The 15,375-nt window shown below is 39.8% G+C and overlaps 1 protein-coding gene across 1 annotated transcript; it reads left to right on the top strand.

The window, feature by feature from the left end:
- The first annotated feature begins 1,360 nt into the window (after window positions 1–1,360).
- On the top strand, window positions 1,361–6,212 carry LOC139287152 (tetraspanin-18B-like). Its single transcript, XM_070908145.1, has 7 exons — window positions 1,361–1,450; window positions 1,815–2,009; window positions 3,310–3,384; window positions 4,094–4,192; window positions 4,288–4,455; window positions 5,529–5,612; window positions 6,086–6,212. The coding sequence occupies exons 1-7, from the start codon at window positions 1,388–1,390 to the stop codon at window positions 6,131–6,133; spliced, it is 732 nt and encodes a 243-aa protein (XP_070764246.1). The 5' UTR covers window positions 1,361–1,387; the 3' UTR covers window positions 6,134–6,212.
- Window positions 6,213–15,375: the final 9,163 nt, after the last annotated feature.

The following is a 15,375-nucleotide window of genomic DNA, read 5'->3' as shown; positions in this document are numbered from 1 at the left end:
GTGTTAATAGAGCTGCAAGTAACGATCATTTTCATTATCAGTTAATCTGCAGATTATTTTCTGGATTCAGATATCACGGTATCCCAGAGCAACAATGCAAGAAAGATATATTCAATTTACAATCATATTTAAAACTGCAGAAAACAGTCTGGTATCAACAAATGTTTTTACTTGATAAGTGATCGATTATTAAAATATAATAACGTTTGGAGCTGTGCATTGAGTTTGTTACTAAACCACAGCTGGAACTGATGTTGCACTATTTTATTAATTGTTTTTTTGGCCACCACACACGGTAAACACAAATCTGACATATTGTCACCTCATAATAATTGGTTGGTGTTGTGAACCTGTTAGTTTCCACATCCAGCTGACAGAAACATGATCATTCAGACGTGTTTGTGTCGCCTGATGAATGTAAGTCCAGTATTCTCTCTCTGTTAGCTCTGGTTTTGGTCTCCTCCACCTCCAGAGGGAAACATCTGTCTCTGTAGCTGCTGAATGCTGCACTCTCTCCACCAGCTGGTCTCTGAACAGCTGAGTCGGTCCTGAACAGTAACTTTTAGAGCCCATTTGCTGCTGGAAACTAAAGCTGATCAGAGTGAAACAAAGCATCAAAGTTGCGGGTTGTAAAACCAAAACAATGATCTGATAGAAACTATAAAGCTCCGCAGAGCTGAAGGGAACTGCAGAGATGAGTAATATGTGGGTTTACTGGGAACCCTGGTGGTCTTGGGCCGATCTGCCCTGATCCTGATTCACATCTGTGCAGGAACCGTTGACGCATGTCGTTCCCCCCCTAAAAATACAATCTGTGTTTTTGTCACTACAAGAGACTGTTTCCACGTGCATGTAGTCATGTGATCTATTGTTAAGATAAAGATATTCATTAAAGCAGCTTTAATGTTTATTGTGGTTGTTTATTTCTCACAGGATTTACTATCATATACCTCAACTCTATGTTAGAAACAACAGTGATATAATAACATATATTCATCTTTCATTGCTATAATTTATAACATAATAACGAGTATCCTGCACTTTGATTTGTACTTTGTTCTACAGTATATATTTATATATTCTTCATCTCTCTGACCATCGAGTAATGGATTAATTGACTAATGGTTTCAGCTCTAATACTCATTATATTTTTATTTTAATGAGCATCAAAATGTCCTTTGGCAACGAAACTCAATCTTATCTTGCATTGTCTCCAATTGATGCAGCTCTCAAAGTTGATCTGCACTGTTTGAATGTTCTTAAATTATGTTATTGTGTGTGTGTGTGTGTGTGTGTGTGTGTGTGTGTGTGTGTGTGTGTGTGTGTGTGTGTGTGTGTGTGTGTGTGTGTGCAGGGGCAGGGGGAGGTTTCAGCCCGAGGCTCAGCCATGGAGGGGGACTGCCTCAGCTGTATGAAGTACCTCATGTTCATCTTCAACTTCTTCATCTTTGTGAGTTCAGCTCTTCTTCTGTTGTTTTACATCCGACTGAAATCAATCCCGTGACGCTGTGACGTCTTTATGTTGATCTTTCCTTGTTGCTTCCAGTTGTAAGATAATATGAAAAAGGATGCTGTATGTGATATATGTCTCCTGGCTGTCCGTGTAACTGTGACTTACCTGTAACACCCTGTGATTACCAGCATGTCCAAGCTGATGTCAAGTTTATTCCTTCAGCTTCAGTCACTCACATCCTGTTTTTACACCGTATGGGCAGCATGATCAGTAGCAGCTGGCTGGTTTTCTGCACCAACCCAGTAAATATCTGAACTAGATATCATCCTGCTGACTGATTGGTTGACCCTCCCTCTCCCAGCTGGGCGGCTCCTTCCTGCTGGGTGTCGGCGTTTGGGTGCTGTTGGACCCGATGGGCTTCAGGGAGATCGTGGCGGCCAACCCCCTGCTGTTCACCGGGGTCTATGTCATCCTGGCCATGGGCAGCATGCTGTTCCTGCTGGGCTTCCTGGGCTGCTGCGGAGCCATCAGGGAGAACAAATGTCTCCTGCTCTTTGTGAGTCTGTCCCTGCTTTTATTGTGAAAGAAAGAAACTGGTGACTTCCTGTGTGGTCATCACAGTAGAGGTCACAGTAGATTATGTATTTTTTATATATATTTGAAATATTAGCTGCATTTATATTAAATATTACTAAATATTAGGTGCAAGTACTGTACTTAGGCACAATTTTGAGGTACTTGAGTTAGGGTTAGGTTTTTTTTAGTTTATGTTACTTTACACTTCTACTACTACGTTTCAGAGGGAAATATTGTACTTTTTACTGCTACATGTATTTGATAAGTTGCATATTTTGCAGATTCATTATAAAATATAATCAACAGTTATGATGTAATATTATCAGTTAGGATAAACCTTTATTGATCCTGAGGTGAAATTGACAAGCTACACCAGCAACATATGAAGTACTTAATATTAGCTTCATCAGCTGCAACATTAAAGTGATGAACACATTAATGATCAATAATTATAATACAATAATATGATATATATTCTACTGTATTCTCTGTACATCATTCTTAATGGAGTACTTTTGGTACTTAAATTGTATTTTAATACTTATGTACTTTTACCTAAGTAACATTTTGAATGCAGCACTTGCAACAGAGTATTTGTACACTGTGGTATTACTGCTGACTGCTGAGTACTTCTGCCACCTCTGACCTCTCGTTATGCCTTCTTGTTAAACAGCATTAAGTGTTTGTAGCAGCTGGTTAACAAGAGAAACCAGATACCGACAGCATGAAGCTCGTTTTAAATGAGCTGAATCGATTATATTAGCGTTAATGTTGGATTTTATTCTTATTATTTGTTAGATGTAACTCCCAGCGATGAGCGTTCAGCTGTGTGAAGTAAAAGAAACTGTGATGGTGTAGTTGTGGATAACGAAACGATATTTTTATTATATTATAATAAAATCTGGTTGATAAAGACTCTGTCCTCGTGTGTCTCACATCAGGTTGGTGCTATTTCATTTGATAAACACTTTATATTGATGTGTTATGTGTTAGACTGAGTGAGACTTTCAGTCCCTGCTTGTAAGTCATATTGGACCAGAGTGAAACAGCACGAATGCGCCATCTAGAGGAGTCGACTGTAACAACACATCTAATATTGTTATTTATTCAACCTTTATTTCATCAGACAGGTTGTTGTTCACAGCCAGGATAAACCTGTGTAGTATGTCTGCTGTTGTATCAATGTCTATGCAGAGTATTATTATTATTGTTATTATTATTATATTAGAGTATTAGAGTTCCCTGTCTAACACTGTGACCTTTGTTTTGTCCTCACTCAGTTCTTCATGCTCATCCTCTTCATCTTCCTGGCCGAGCTGGCAGCTGCCATCTTGGCTTTCCTCTTCAGGGAACACGTGAGTACAGACTCTGGATCAGTTCACCTTGTCACTGTCACTCAGGCCTCCAACTGTTAAATTAAAATATATAAAACATAAAAGTCTGTTTAGGATAAAAACATCATCAGCCCCCAGCAGTTCAGTGAGAGACGTCATGAGTATTTAACAGTTGGAGGGGGTCTGTGTGTGTTCTGTTTTACACTGATTTCCCCTCAGGGACAATAAAGTTAAAGTTGAAAGTCTTACGGATGTGGACAGCAGCCACACACGCAGTTCTGTTTATACTACGTTAGCATGTGTGTTCACAGACCTGTCTGCTGTGCAGTTAACATGTCGAGTCCGTGTGGTCATAACGTCCTGGGCTGCACTCACCTCCGATTATTCTCTCATGAACACGTTGATTTAGTCCCGTTAGCTCGTTAAAGTTCCATCATAGAGAACGGAGGAGCTGCTGGCGGTCAGCTCTTCTTCTGTTTAGTACTTTTAGGTTGTTGAGTCGCAGTAAGAGACAGGTTTGTACTTGTACTACCTGGGGGAACATTCCTGAGGTCACGTTGTGCCGGGATGTTATTTCAAGGATGGATTCTCAATGAATGGCAGCTTGTCGTTGTGCCCCCAGTGTTTGAGTCTGTGTGTGTGTGTGAAGGGGGGTGATGGTGTTTAACAGACCGACCATCTTCAGACTTCAGGAGAGTTTCCTGACCTGAACTGTGTTTTCTCTGAACAGTTAACCAGAGAGTATTTCAGCAGGGAGCTGAAACGTCACTATCAGGGTCACAACAACACCGACGTCTTCACGTCCACATGGAACGCCATCATGACCACGGTGAAGCATCGGTTTTCTCTCTCAGCGTTTTCCCTCCTTATAATCCACCCGGTGTGTCCGTCAACATGCTGTTCCCTCTCGCCGTGTTTCTGCAGTTCGACTGCTGTGGCGTGAGTGGCCCCGAGGACTTCGAGGAGAGCCTCTTCAGGCTCCTCAGCCCCAACAAGTTGGTCCCCGAGGCCTGTTGCCAGAGGAACAGTTACCCCGGAGACGTCAGCGTGGAGCAGTGTGTGAGCGGCAGCGTGGCCTTCAGACACAACAAGGTCAGTAGAGAAAACACACAGTCATGTCTGAGAAAAGTCCACACCTGAACGCTCAGCGGTGGTGGAAAATACAAGTACAACAATTTAAAAGTACTGCAACGTATTATATTATTGTACTGATGAATTAATGTTTCAGCAGCATTTTAACTACTTTATACACTGTTCTGGCCTGCAGTGAACAAGATGTGTTTTTTCAGCTTTCTTGTCTGTTTAAATTCATGAACTGGAATGAAAGTATATGATTATTGTATATAATTTAAGTGTATAATAAATTATATCTATGATATACGTAAATATGTGACTTAAAAGTAGCTTAATCGCATCAAACCACATTAATTTGATCAGTTACTGATACTCTGCTAAACTTCAACATACTGAAGTTAACTGTTGTCTTGTTTATGTGGTAAAACAAACAATAACAAAGATTTTATGATTATAGGTTGGTAAGAAAAAGTTAGTGACTGTAGCTTTAAAGCTAGCTGTAAATTAGCATGCATATTTGTTTGGTTATGTAGCATGTATAGTGCTGTGGTAATCTTGGTAAATATACATATAAGAACATACGGTATAAGATAAGTTTCGTCTGGTAAAATAAAAGTCCGATTCTGATCTTTGGTTTTGTGGAGCAGCGTTGAATCTCAGCGTCGTTCAATCTGCTGAATAAGAGATGATTTTATGTTTTATATGTAAACTCTTGAAGTGCAGTAACAGTGATGTCTAAAACTGTAAAATAGAAATACTAAAACAGCAAAACTACCTCCAAAACAAGAGAAAATATAAATTAGACATTTAATCAAAGAGTTTTATTTTATCATTGTGACATTTCTTTAATTTGGGTCATAAATATTCATGAGTTCAATAATTGATGAGTTGTAATATTTATATTTTTAATACTTGAGGTACTTGAGGTACGTGTTATTAATTTAACAAAAACTGTTCTTGAAAAGAAGTTTATTCAAAATGTATTTCAGGTCGTTACAGAAAAATGGACAAACAGAATATAATGAAGTTTAGTTTCATCACCCAGCTGTGAGGTTTCTTCTTCTTCTTCTCTGCGTGTTTTATTTATTCAGGGCTGCTACTCCGCGATGGTGGACTACTTTGAGACGTACATCTACACAGCAGGAGCTCTGGCCATCGTGGTGCTGACGATTGAAGTACGTGTTTTAGTGTTTTCTCCTCCTTTATATTAAAATACTGAATCGTTTATCGCTTGTTCAGGACAGTGAGATAAGAAGCTTTACTCAGTGTTTGAGTATAAATCACAAATAGTTTGTGTTGTGACGTTAACTCCATTATCAGCTTTTATTTTATAAGCGTGAAGTAAATAGTTTGGAAATATCTTAAAGCTAAAACTTATACATGCATATCAAACCAAAGTATGGATCATAGGTTACATCTGGTTCATCTAAAGATCTTTATGGAACTGGTTATTGAGGTTGGCAGATTTAAAATATTCTCATTTTCTTTTATAGCGTACACAATTTCATGAAATGCCTCAAACAAACCCTGAAATATTCTGCGGACATGATTATTATTTGTCATGATTTGTGCAGTGTTACAGTGTCAGATGTTGTGTCAGCCTCTGAGACAGTTTGTCACAGTTCACTGCGTCTTGTTCTCTCTGCAGCTCTTCGCCATGGTGTTCGCAATGTGTTTATTCAGAGGCATCCAGTAACCGCTGGGTCAGCATCATCATCATCATCATCATCGTCATCACAATCAGCCGACAGACAGGCACAAAGCAGAAGGAAAACAAACCTGTAAAGTATGAAATGTATTTGTACAGTGATAGTTTATGTGTCTCATTGGTTTTGTGACATCATTTTGTAGTTCGCAGCAGGCGTTTGAGGCGCCTCAGACACAAACAGGAAGTACTTCTGCACTGTCTCACTGTTTAACACCGGTGCTAAGAGGTTCAACAAGCTAAACACGGAGGGCTGACTGAACTACAGACGCTCCTCTCACCACAGAAGTCACTTCAGGAAGCTGGACTCACACTACATGATTCTGTAGCCTGATTATAACCTCGTGTGGCCCTGACTGATGTTCGGGATCATGGAGAGTCTGTAGTTCAGCACGTCAAGCTGTCAGGATTAGAACTAAAGTCTGGGAGATGTGAAGGTGATCACGTAGTTTGAGCTCATCGTGACATTGTACTCACATCACAAACCTCTCTTACTCTTTACTGTGAGGTTTGTCGTCACTAAACTGCACAAACTTGTTGTCAGTCACTCGTTTGAACTCGATGAACGTCACCCGTTCAGAATTATCGACGATTACAGATTAGCTGTAAGGCCGCCTGTTCATTCTCAAGAAGAATTTCACACAGTTCACATCTGAGAAATCAGCAGACAAATAGAACAAATGTATCAGCGTCAGTTAAAACAGCTTCTGCCGCACTGTGACAGAAATAAAGAAGATGCTGCAAAACATCTGCTGTTCACCTCGTGATCGTCTCGACCAAAGATAAAATAGTTGCCACCTTGATAACAACTTCCCAGAGGTGTCAAGTCTGTCTCGCATTTGAATCGACCTCTGTGCAGTGCTGTGGCGTCTGATGAGCCTTCAGTCTCAAACCGGACTTCCTGATCCACACACTTCATTCATGAAGACCAAGAGGAGCTGCTACATTCTCAAACCTCTCAGTAAACACACAGTTTCGTTTCACCTATTTATTGACAAACGTGTTTAAAACTGTAAATGTATGATTCTGGAGTGAAACGAGTGTTTTTCCTCTGCAGAGGAGACAAACTGTCTCTGCAGGACTCACTGATGAGTTCACGATTTCATTCACACCTCAGAGAAACAAACTCTCTGTTCGTTCAAGTGTTTCCTGCATGAGGCTCTTTGTCACTAAACGAGACTCCGAGTGTCTTCAGCCGTAACGTCTGTTTAGTCTGGACGCTCACGCAGAGTTCAGTGTGAAGTATTAAGACGAGGAGCGTTTTAAGTTTGTTGATCACCTGTAAATGAATGCATCTCCACGACGATGGAAAATGTGTGTTTATTTGTAAATAAGCGTCAGTAGGACTCGTGTACAGTCTGTCACAGCGTGATAACGTTCGTTCTGTCTGTAGTTAGAAATCGGAAGTTTAACTACGACACCTTTTTTTCTGTACGTGTGTTTTGAAAAGTTGACTTGTATAAACGGCACTGATTGACATTAAACTGATTTCTGTGATTTTAGTGGTGCGACATTTAATTCATCCTTCATACACGATGTGTCAGCTGCTGAATCACCGTCCAATCACAGGAGAGTTTCTAAATATAGATCATATCTAATCATATACAGAACAAAACATGATCTAAGGTTTCCAGCATTTCTCAAAAAAAAACAATAAGGAAGAAAATAACCATATTTATAAAATAAAATATACAGTTTATTAGGTACACGTAGCTGAAACTAATGCAGTCTAATATAAATCCTCCTTTATGAAGATTATAATGTTCAGTTTGTGATGAAACTGATTTAATTAAACTGATCGTTTGTGGTTCTGATGAACTGTGTTGTGTTAAACAGTGTTTCTGTTTGGTGGACTAAACTACTCTGTGTAATGCAATACAAGTATATATGTTTTTATATATATATGTTGAAGCAAAATATAAATACTGTAAGAATTCAGTGTCAGCAAACATCATCTGCAGTATCTCTAAATATAGAGTTCAAATGTGTCAGATAAACAGAAGGAAGAAGTTTTCCTCCTCTTAAGATAAATAAACTGTTGAAAAACCCGACAAGAAAACTGGCAAACTGTTTTCACAAGACAGCGACTGTCTGATGCGATCAAAAGCTCCAGAACAGCCACTAAAGGGACGTCATGCTGAGGTTGTTAACGAGAGCTTTTTACATTTTTAAACTTAATTAGCCGTTTTAAATATTTACTTGCATCTTAAATCTTATCTTTATTTCTGTGGTTGTATTTTCTGTTTTTACTGTTTATGTATCATTTTGTTTTGTACTTTTATTCTGAAAGTTTGGGCTACAACATCCCTTTTCTCTGCTTCTCATTGGATGATTGGAAATGACTCGGCCATCTTGTGTTGTATATAAGGCTCTCCCTGTAAAACACCTGAAACACAGACAGACTCTTGTGGTGAGTTTGTCTCGTTGTCTCGTTGCACGAATCCTTCAAACTAAAACAAAACTCAGGATCAGGTGACAAAGAGTCTGACGCCTGTAACCACAGAGTCAGGACGGGCGTGTAAACGGAGACAACTGAAAACAGAAGTGATGCGAGGCGGCCGTCACCGCTGAACGCTGAGCTGCAGGTTCTGTGTTATATTGTCAAATAATCTTGATGTAAGTGTTTGAAGTTCATCTGTGACCAGATGTGGAGAACAGCTGCGGAGCAGAGCGGGGCGGCTGCGCTGTGCTTCGGACTGCTTCTGTCACAGCTGGCCGGAGGAGGTGAGTTTTCACATCGAGCTAACGTTTAGAGAACGTTTCTGCCGATACATCCTCACCTGATAGGTGGGAGAAGTATTCATATGCTTTACTGAGGTAAAAGTACTAATACCACACTGTGAAAATACTCCACTACAAGTAAAAGTTCTGCAGTCAAAACCTTACTCAAGTAAAAGTCAATTATCAGGAAAAAGTACTTAAAGTATCAGTAGTAAAAGTACTCATGTTGCAGTAAAATGTTCCTTGTCATATTTCTGCTGCGTTCATGTGTCTGTTATTTTCCTGCTGTAGATGTTTCAGGTTGAAGTACTTTATATACTGTTGTGTAGTTTAATCTGCAGCGATGCATCGTATTCTATAAGATCATCATATGCTGAGAACCACGTATCTCTAAAAGTTCAACCTTTCATGAGTTTTCATCTTTGTGGCGATTAAATCGTTTATTTAGCTGAAGAAGAAGGAGGAGGAGGAGGAGGATGTAATCTGAAAAGTAACTAAAGTTGTCAGACACATGTAGTGCAGTAAAAAAGTACAATATTTGTCTGAAATGTGGTGGAGTAGAAGTAGAACGATGCATACAATGGAAATACTCAAGTAAAGTACAAGTACTTTGAATTTGTTCTTAAGTAACTAAACTGAAATTCTTCCAAAGACTTCCAGAACTTGGCCAGCCAATCAGAAGAAAGTGGGCTTTTAGGGAGGCGGGCCTTAAAGAGACAGGAGCTCGAACAGCTTGTGTCAGACAGTCGGTGGGGGGCCACACGAGGGGCCACCTTAAGATGAATCAGGACTTTTTTGAACTGTGAATCATGCGAAGCTGCTCGAGCGGGAATCACAAAATGAAAACAGAGCTGGAAATGAGCAGGATAGGTCCCCTTTAAGTGTCTCAAACAGCCACAGTGAGCTCTTCTGTCTCCAGGCAGCGTCGTGAGGGTCCTCTGTCGGCCCGGTCGGCGGGTCACTCTGCCCTGTTTGTATCAGTATGAGGACAGCGGACGCGTCTCCCAGCTGTCTGTGCAGTGGAGGAGTCCACGCCACGAGCTGCTGTGTCACTACATCAAACACAAAGCTTACCAGAACTGCACGGCGGGATACTCCATCAGCTACAGCCCCGGCAGCATCGCGCTGACCATCCAGCAGGTCACCGCGGAGGACCTGGGGGTCCACGTCTGCTCTGTGAGCAAACGACACGAGTTCTCGGACTACAGCGTCGAGCTGGACGCGACGTCAGGTGAGTCTGACAGGTGAGGCGCGTGACGGAGCACGTGGGCTGTGATACGGTGACGTAACAGGGTGTGTTTGTTTCTTTAGAGTCGGTCACCTCAGCGCCAGTCGGCGGGCGGAGTCAGGAGTCAGGTATGTTGACATCAAGGAGACTTTTATTTCTCCTTCAGTCTCGACATCATCAAGAAGTATTCAGGTCTTTTACTGCAGTAAAAGTAACAATACCACAGTCAGAATACTCCGTTACAAGTAAAAGTCCTGCATTCAAAACTTTACTTAACTTAAAGTACCAAAAAAAAAGTATTCATAATGCAGAATAATCCATTTCTGAATCATATATATATTATATTATTGTATTGTAATATTGGTGCATTAATGAAAGTATCACTTTAATGTTGGCTAATTGTAACTACTTAATAAAGCGCTGTGTAGTTTAATCTATAATCATATATCTTCATTGAATTGTTGATTATATTTTGTATTAATAATCTGAATCTGTAAAGTAGCTAAAGCTTTAAAATAAATGTGGAGTAAAAAGTACAATATCTGCCTCAGAAATGTTGAAATTAATTACTCAAGTAAAGTACAAGTACCTCAAAATTGTACTTTAGTACAGCACTTGAGTAAATGTATTCAGTTTCCTCCCTCCACGGTCAGATCCTTTACTTAAGTAAAAGTACTGATACCACACTGAAAATACTCCACAACAAGTACAAGAACTACATTCAAAACCTTACTAAAGTAAAAATACTCATTGTGCAGTAAAATGTTCCCTGTCAAAGTCGACTTGTCCTTTCAGTGTCCTTGATGTTGACAGGTTGTTTCCGGAATAACATATTTGTTTTTATTATTATTATTATTAGTAGTAGTAGTAGTAGTAGTAGTATCATCATCATCATCTTAATGAAGAAAAACTAAGATAATGAACTTGTGTGTTTGTCTCTTCAGGTCCCACCTGGACCCTCTTTCTCTTCTACGCTGTGACTCTGTTGGTCTGCATGTGACGAGCAGCACTGAACTCTGAACCTGCGATGGGATCTTGTACTTGTACTTGTACTAGTATTTCCATTTTTATCCCACTGTACTCTTCTGCTCCACCACATCTCAGAGGGAAATATTGTACGTTTTACTGCACTACATTTGTCTCTCCAGATATAAGTTTTATACTTATAATATATATAATTATATTCAAACATATGGTCAGTTTATAAAATCTATATTGTTATGATGAAACTACACAACAGTATAAACAGTTGGTACATTAACTCCACCTTGACAACATTCAGATGCTGCTTAGACGTTAACGAATCAGGAATAAAATTCCAATAATAAATGTAACACATGGAGACTTTTTGCATCATGAGTACTTTTACTTTTGATCCTTTAATGACAAGTTACAGAGTATACTTTCATTGTGGTATTGCTACCTTTACTGAAGTAAAAGACCAGAGTACTTCTTCTACAACAGCTCCTCCTCCTATAAACACACTGTCGTCACATTTGCAGGAACAGCTGAGGGATGATTCCTAGAAAGACGGCAGGAGGCTTCAGGCTACATGACTGAGCTTCCTGTGGCCACACACACACACACACACACACACACACACACACACACACAGTACTCTGCTTTAACTCTGTAACCTGACCAGTCTTACAATTTGTGCACAAATGTTAGTTTCATTTTATTTTTCCCAGTTTATTTAATTCATGTAGCAAACAGATATTAAAGGCACATACGTGTGCACAACACGTGTTGTGGATTAAAACTGAAACGAGATAAACACCATGTAAAAGAAGACGTCTAGATTTAGATGTTCTCAAACTTTCTGTTCAACTTTAGGTCTTTTACAGTTTTTTTCATCGCTTCACAGAAGGCTTTAAAATTATTTCTGAGCATCATTTCACAAGATCAAAATGTTATTTGAGCTCATTTATGTTCTTTTAAAGTCAAACACACGGAGGGTTCATCCTTCACTATCTGACACTACAAAATGTAAAAATATAAATGTCAATCGCTGGGAGACTAAATGATGAACAATTTATAGATACATATAAAAAAAAACTCTATGATACTGTGTGTATATTTCTATGCTGTGTTTATTCTGTAACACTGATCTATGACACCTTATCAAAAATACAAAACTGAACTTTTAAAACTTCCCCTTCAAAATTCTAGTTTTGGTACTTTTTCTTTCCGATGTTTTCCTTGTTTGTTACTAACATATTCTGTACATGTTGTTTTTATGGCTGGTGACCGGACCTCGTGTGTTAGTGGCAGCACAGACTGTAATACTGACATGTTCCACTTGGTGGAGATGTTTCACAACTCCTGTGAACCTGAAGGCAGAAGAGGAAGAGAAAACATTGAAGATGAGGACGATGCTGCTTTGGTAACTAAAGTCACAAGGAAACCAAATCATCCCGGTGTCACATTGATATCAGAGCTCTTCAGGAAGATTTTACAGGGAAGAATTCTTTCATACTTTTCAACAAATCATAGATAAAACAGACACTTTAGTTTTTAGAGAAAGTAGTGCATTTGTTTGGGACTATTTTCAGCGGCGGATGAATCCACATTTGGTGCTCTAGTGAGTATTTGGGGGCAGCAGGACACCGTTGGTTTGGGATTTGTTGACAATCATTAAAATATATCAGCATCCTCTGAAGTGGACAAACATCAAAACAAACAGACGCAGCTTCCACCACATTGTTGTGTAATTCTCCGTGATTTTCACATCACACGCAGCTGTTTTAATCAACGTTGATGTCAAACATGTGGATGAATGAAAAACCTCATGTTTTAATCTCATGCAGGGTCAACAACACAACAACTGATGTAAACAAGCATCAGGGAGGGATTGGGGACACAGGAAGGATTGTTCAGCAGCTTTAGCTACTGTATATTTATGATTTACATTAAACATAACTCACGTAGGATACATCTATAACAAACTGGCCAGCGTCTTTAAAGTGAAAAGTTACTGAGTAAGAACTATCTGAAGCAACGTTCTTTCTTAAAGGGGTGTTACAGTTCCTTAAAGTTGGAGGACTTGCAAGAGACAGATTTTCTAATATAGATATATAATATATCTCCCTGTGAGTCCCTAATATGGGTCGACTTCAGTTCAATCCAGTTCAAAGGAGCTTTATCGGCATAAGAAACAGACGTTTACATTGTCAACGAAACTGTGAAATAAAAAAATATAATAAAGAAATATATATATACACAGATATAGAAGTAAAAAATAACTTCAATTCAAATAAAATGCCTATGTCTTTCAAACTCAATAAGTATTTAAGTTGTACTTGAGTAAACGTACTTTCCACCACTGACTTCATGTGTCTAATCAGCAGAGAGCCTCTTTAACAACGTGTTTTCTTTCTTATCAAGACACAAAAACAGCAACAAGTCAGTTTGAAACTGAGTTAAACAACATTTCCAGCAGCTGATAAAGTTGCAGCACAAACTTCAGCCTATAAAAACGTTTGCGGTGTTTGGATCATTTAACTCTTCGCTGGTGTGAATTTAGGCACCGAACCAGGAACAGTTAACACATACTCACCCCAATCAAAACAAATGACAGCGATGGTTTAACTTTACAAAGTTACAGCAGCTGTCACAGCCGCCTGTAAAAACCAGCCGTCTCTGTTTGATGGAGCTCTGGATCAAGTCTGTTTGTTTCATTTCATCTGCGTCTGCAAAAACCCGACTTTGTCTGCGCGGCCCAGAACGCACGATAACAGGCCTTATGTCAACAGCAGGATGTGAGGTTTCCTGAGGACGACCTGGACGTCTGCCAGAGCTGTGAATTCAAACCCACGTCAGACATACGGAGTGTCAGGGTCCGCCACGTGAGTGGCTCAACATATGGAACAACTGGCTGGATGCTGTAGGTCAAATAAGGCTCAAACTGCGTCTGACACTTTAATCTGTAGATGTGCCGACAGCAGAGGCCTCAGGTGACCCGGCAGGCTGCAGCTGGATGGATGGATGGATGGATGATGGATGATGGATGGTGGATGGTGGATGGATGATGAATTTCTGATATAATTTACAGAATGTCCTCATTCATTGTTTTTAACCTGAAGCTCGTCCCAAATGTCACTGTTGTTGTTGCCAGATTTCACCATGAATTAGTCAAACAAATGACTAATTTAGAAGGTGATTAATAATGAGCTGCCTTCATTAATCATCCTTCTTCTGTCAAAATGAATTACAGCCCATCAGCTGTCTTGGAGACTCTGGGAAAGAAATATCATCATTACACAAAATTTACACAATCGGTTCAAAGATAACGTGGAACAAATGCGACACTCTTACTTTACCTTCTATCTAAAGTGTTCTGAGTTCAGTGATCGGATCAGTCCCGCAGGAGAGGACACCGAGGTCACGTCCTCAGTGTTGTATCTGCTGTTTGAGATGAGGGCTGGGAAGGACTCAGCAGCCAGAGGAGTTTACACAATACAGTTACAGACACATTATTACGACAAATCTCATGAAAAGACCAAAAACCAGCAGTGAATATCTACTAACACAAGTATTGTGTTTGTATCACAGCCTGATGTATCTTCTTCCTCTGAGCCGTAGAGCTCCACACAAACCGTAGTTTATGTTGACTCAGTCCCACACCAGAGCACCAAATGTGGATTAATCCGCCACTGAAAATAGTCCCCAACAAATGCACTATTTCCTCCTGTTTAGGTAACATTTGATAAAAACTACAGTGAGCAGCTGTTTTAGCAGATTGTTTTGCCTTTTGACAGAAAATTAAACTTTATGTTTGTAACCACTTTTTCAAGATTTAAGTTTTCAGGAAGAACCAATGGGCTTTGAGCTACAGACGACGGACTAATAAGACTATTCTCAACATCGTCGTTGCAGCAAGTGCCCAAGAATTACACGTTAACGTTAACAAAGCCCTCTGAAGTCTTCAGTAATTATGAGTCTGGTCTGTGGGGAGAAAAGGAGGAAGTCGGGTGACGTTGTCATAGAGCTTTAGAGTCCACAGAGGGACGAGGTCAGGGCGACACAGATCGCTGTCCCCTTCCTGTTTCCTGCCGACAGTCGACGTTGGTTTCTTTTAACTATGACCAAGATCGTGCCCCACTCTTAAAAGAGTACTCAACCAATTTAACATTGCAGTTCTTTTCCACAACGCTGTTTTTAAAAAATGGATCAAGATTGATGCAGCAGAAACCAGCGATATTGTTTTTTACTCCACGCATTCTTTGTCCTTGTCAAAACCTGTCGCCTACATTACCCACAATGCAACTCACCCGCCACCATT

The sequence above is a fragment of the Enoplosus armatus genome, chromosome 1, assembly GCF_043641665.1.
Source record: "Enoplosus armatus isolate fEnoArm2 chromosome 1, fEnoArm2.hap1, whole genome shotgun sequence".
In the NCBI taxonomy this organism is placed as follows: domain Eukaryota; kingdom Metazoa; phylum Chordata; class Actinopteri; order Centrarchiformes; family Enoplosidae; genus Enoplosus; species Enoplosus armatus.
This window is presented reverse-complemented; position numbering and strand designations above follow the sequence as displayed.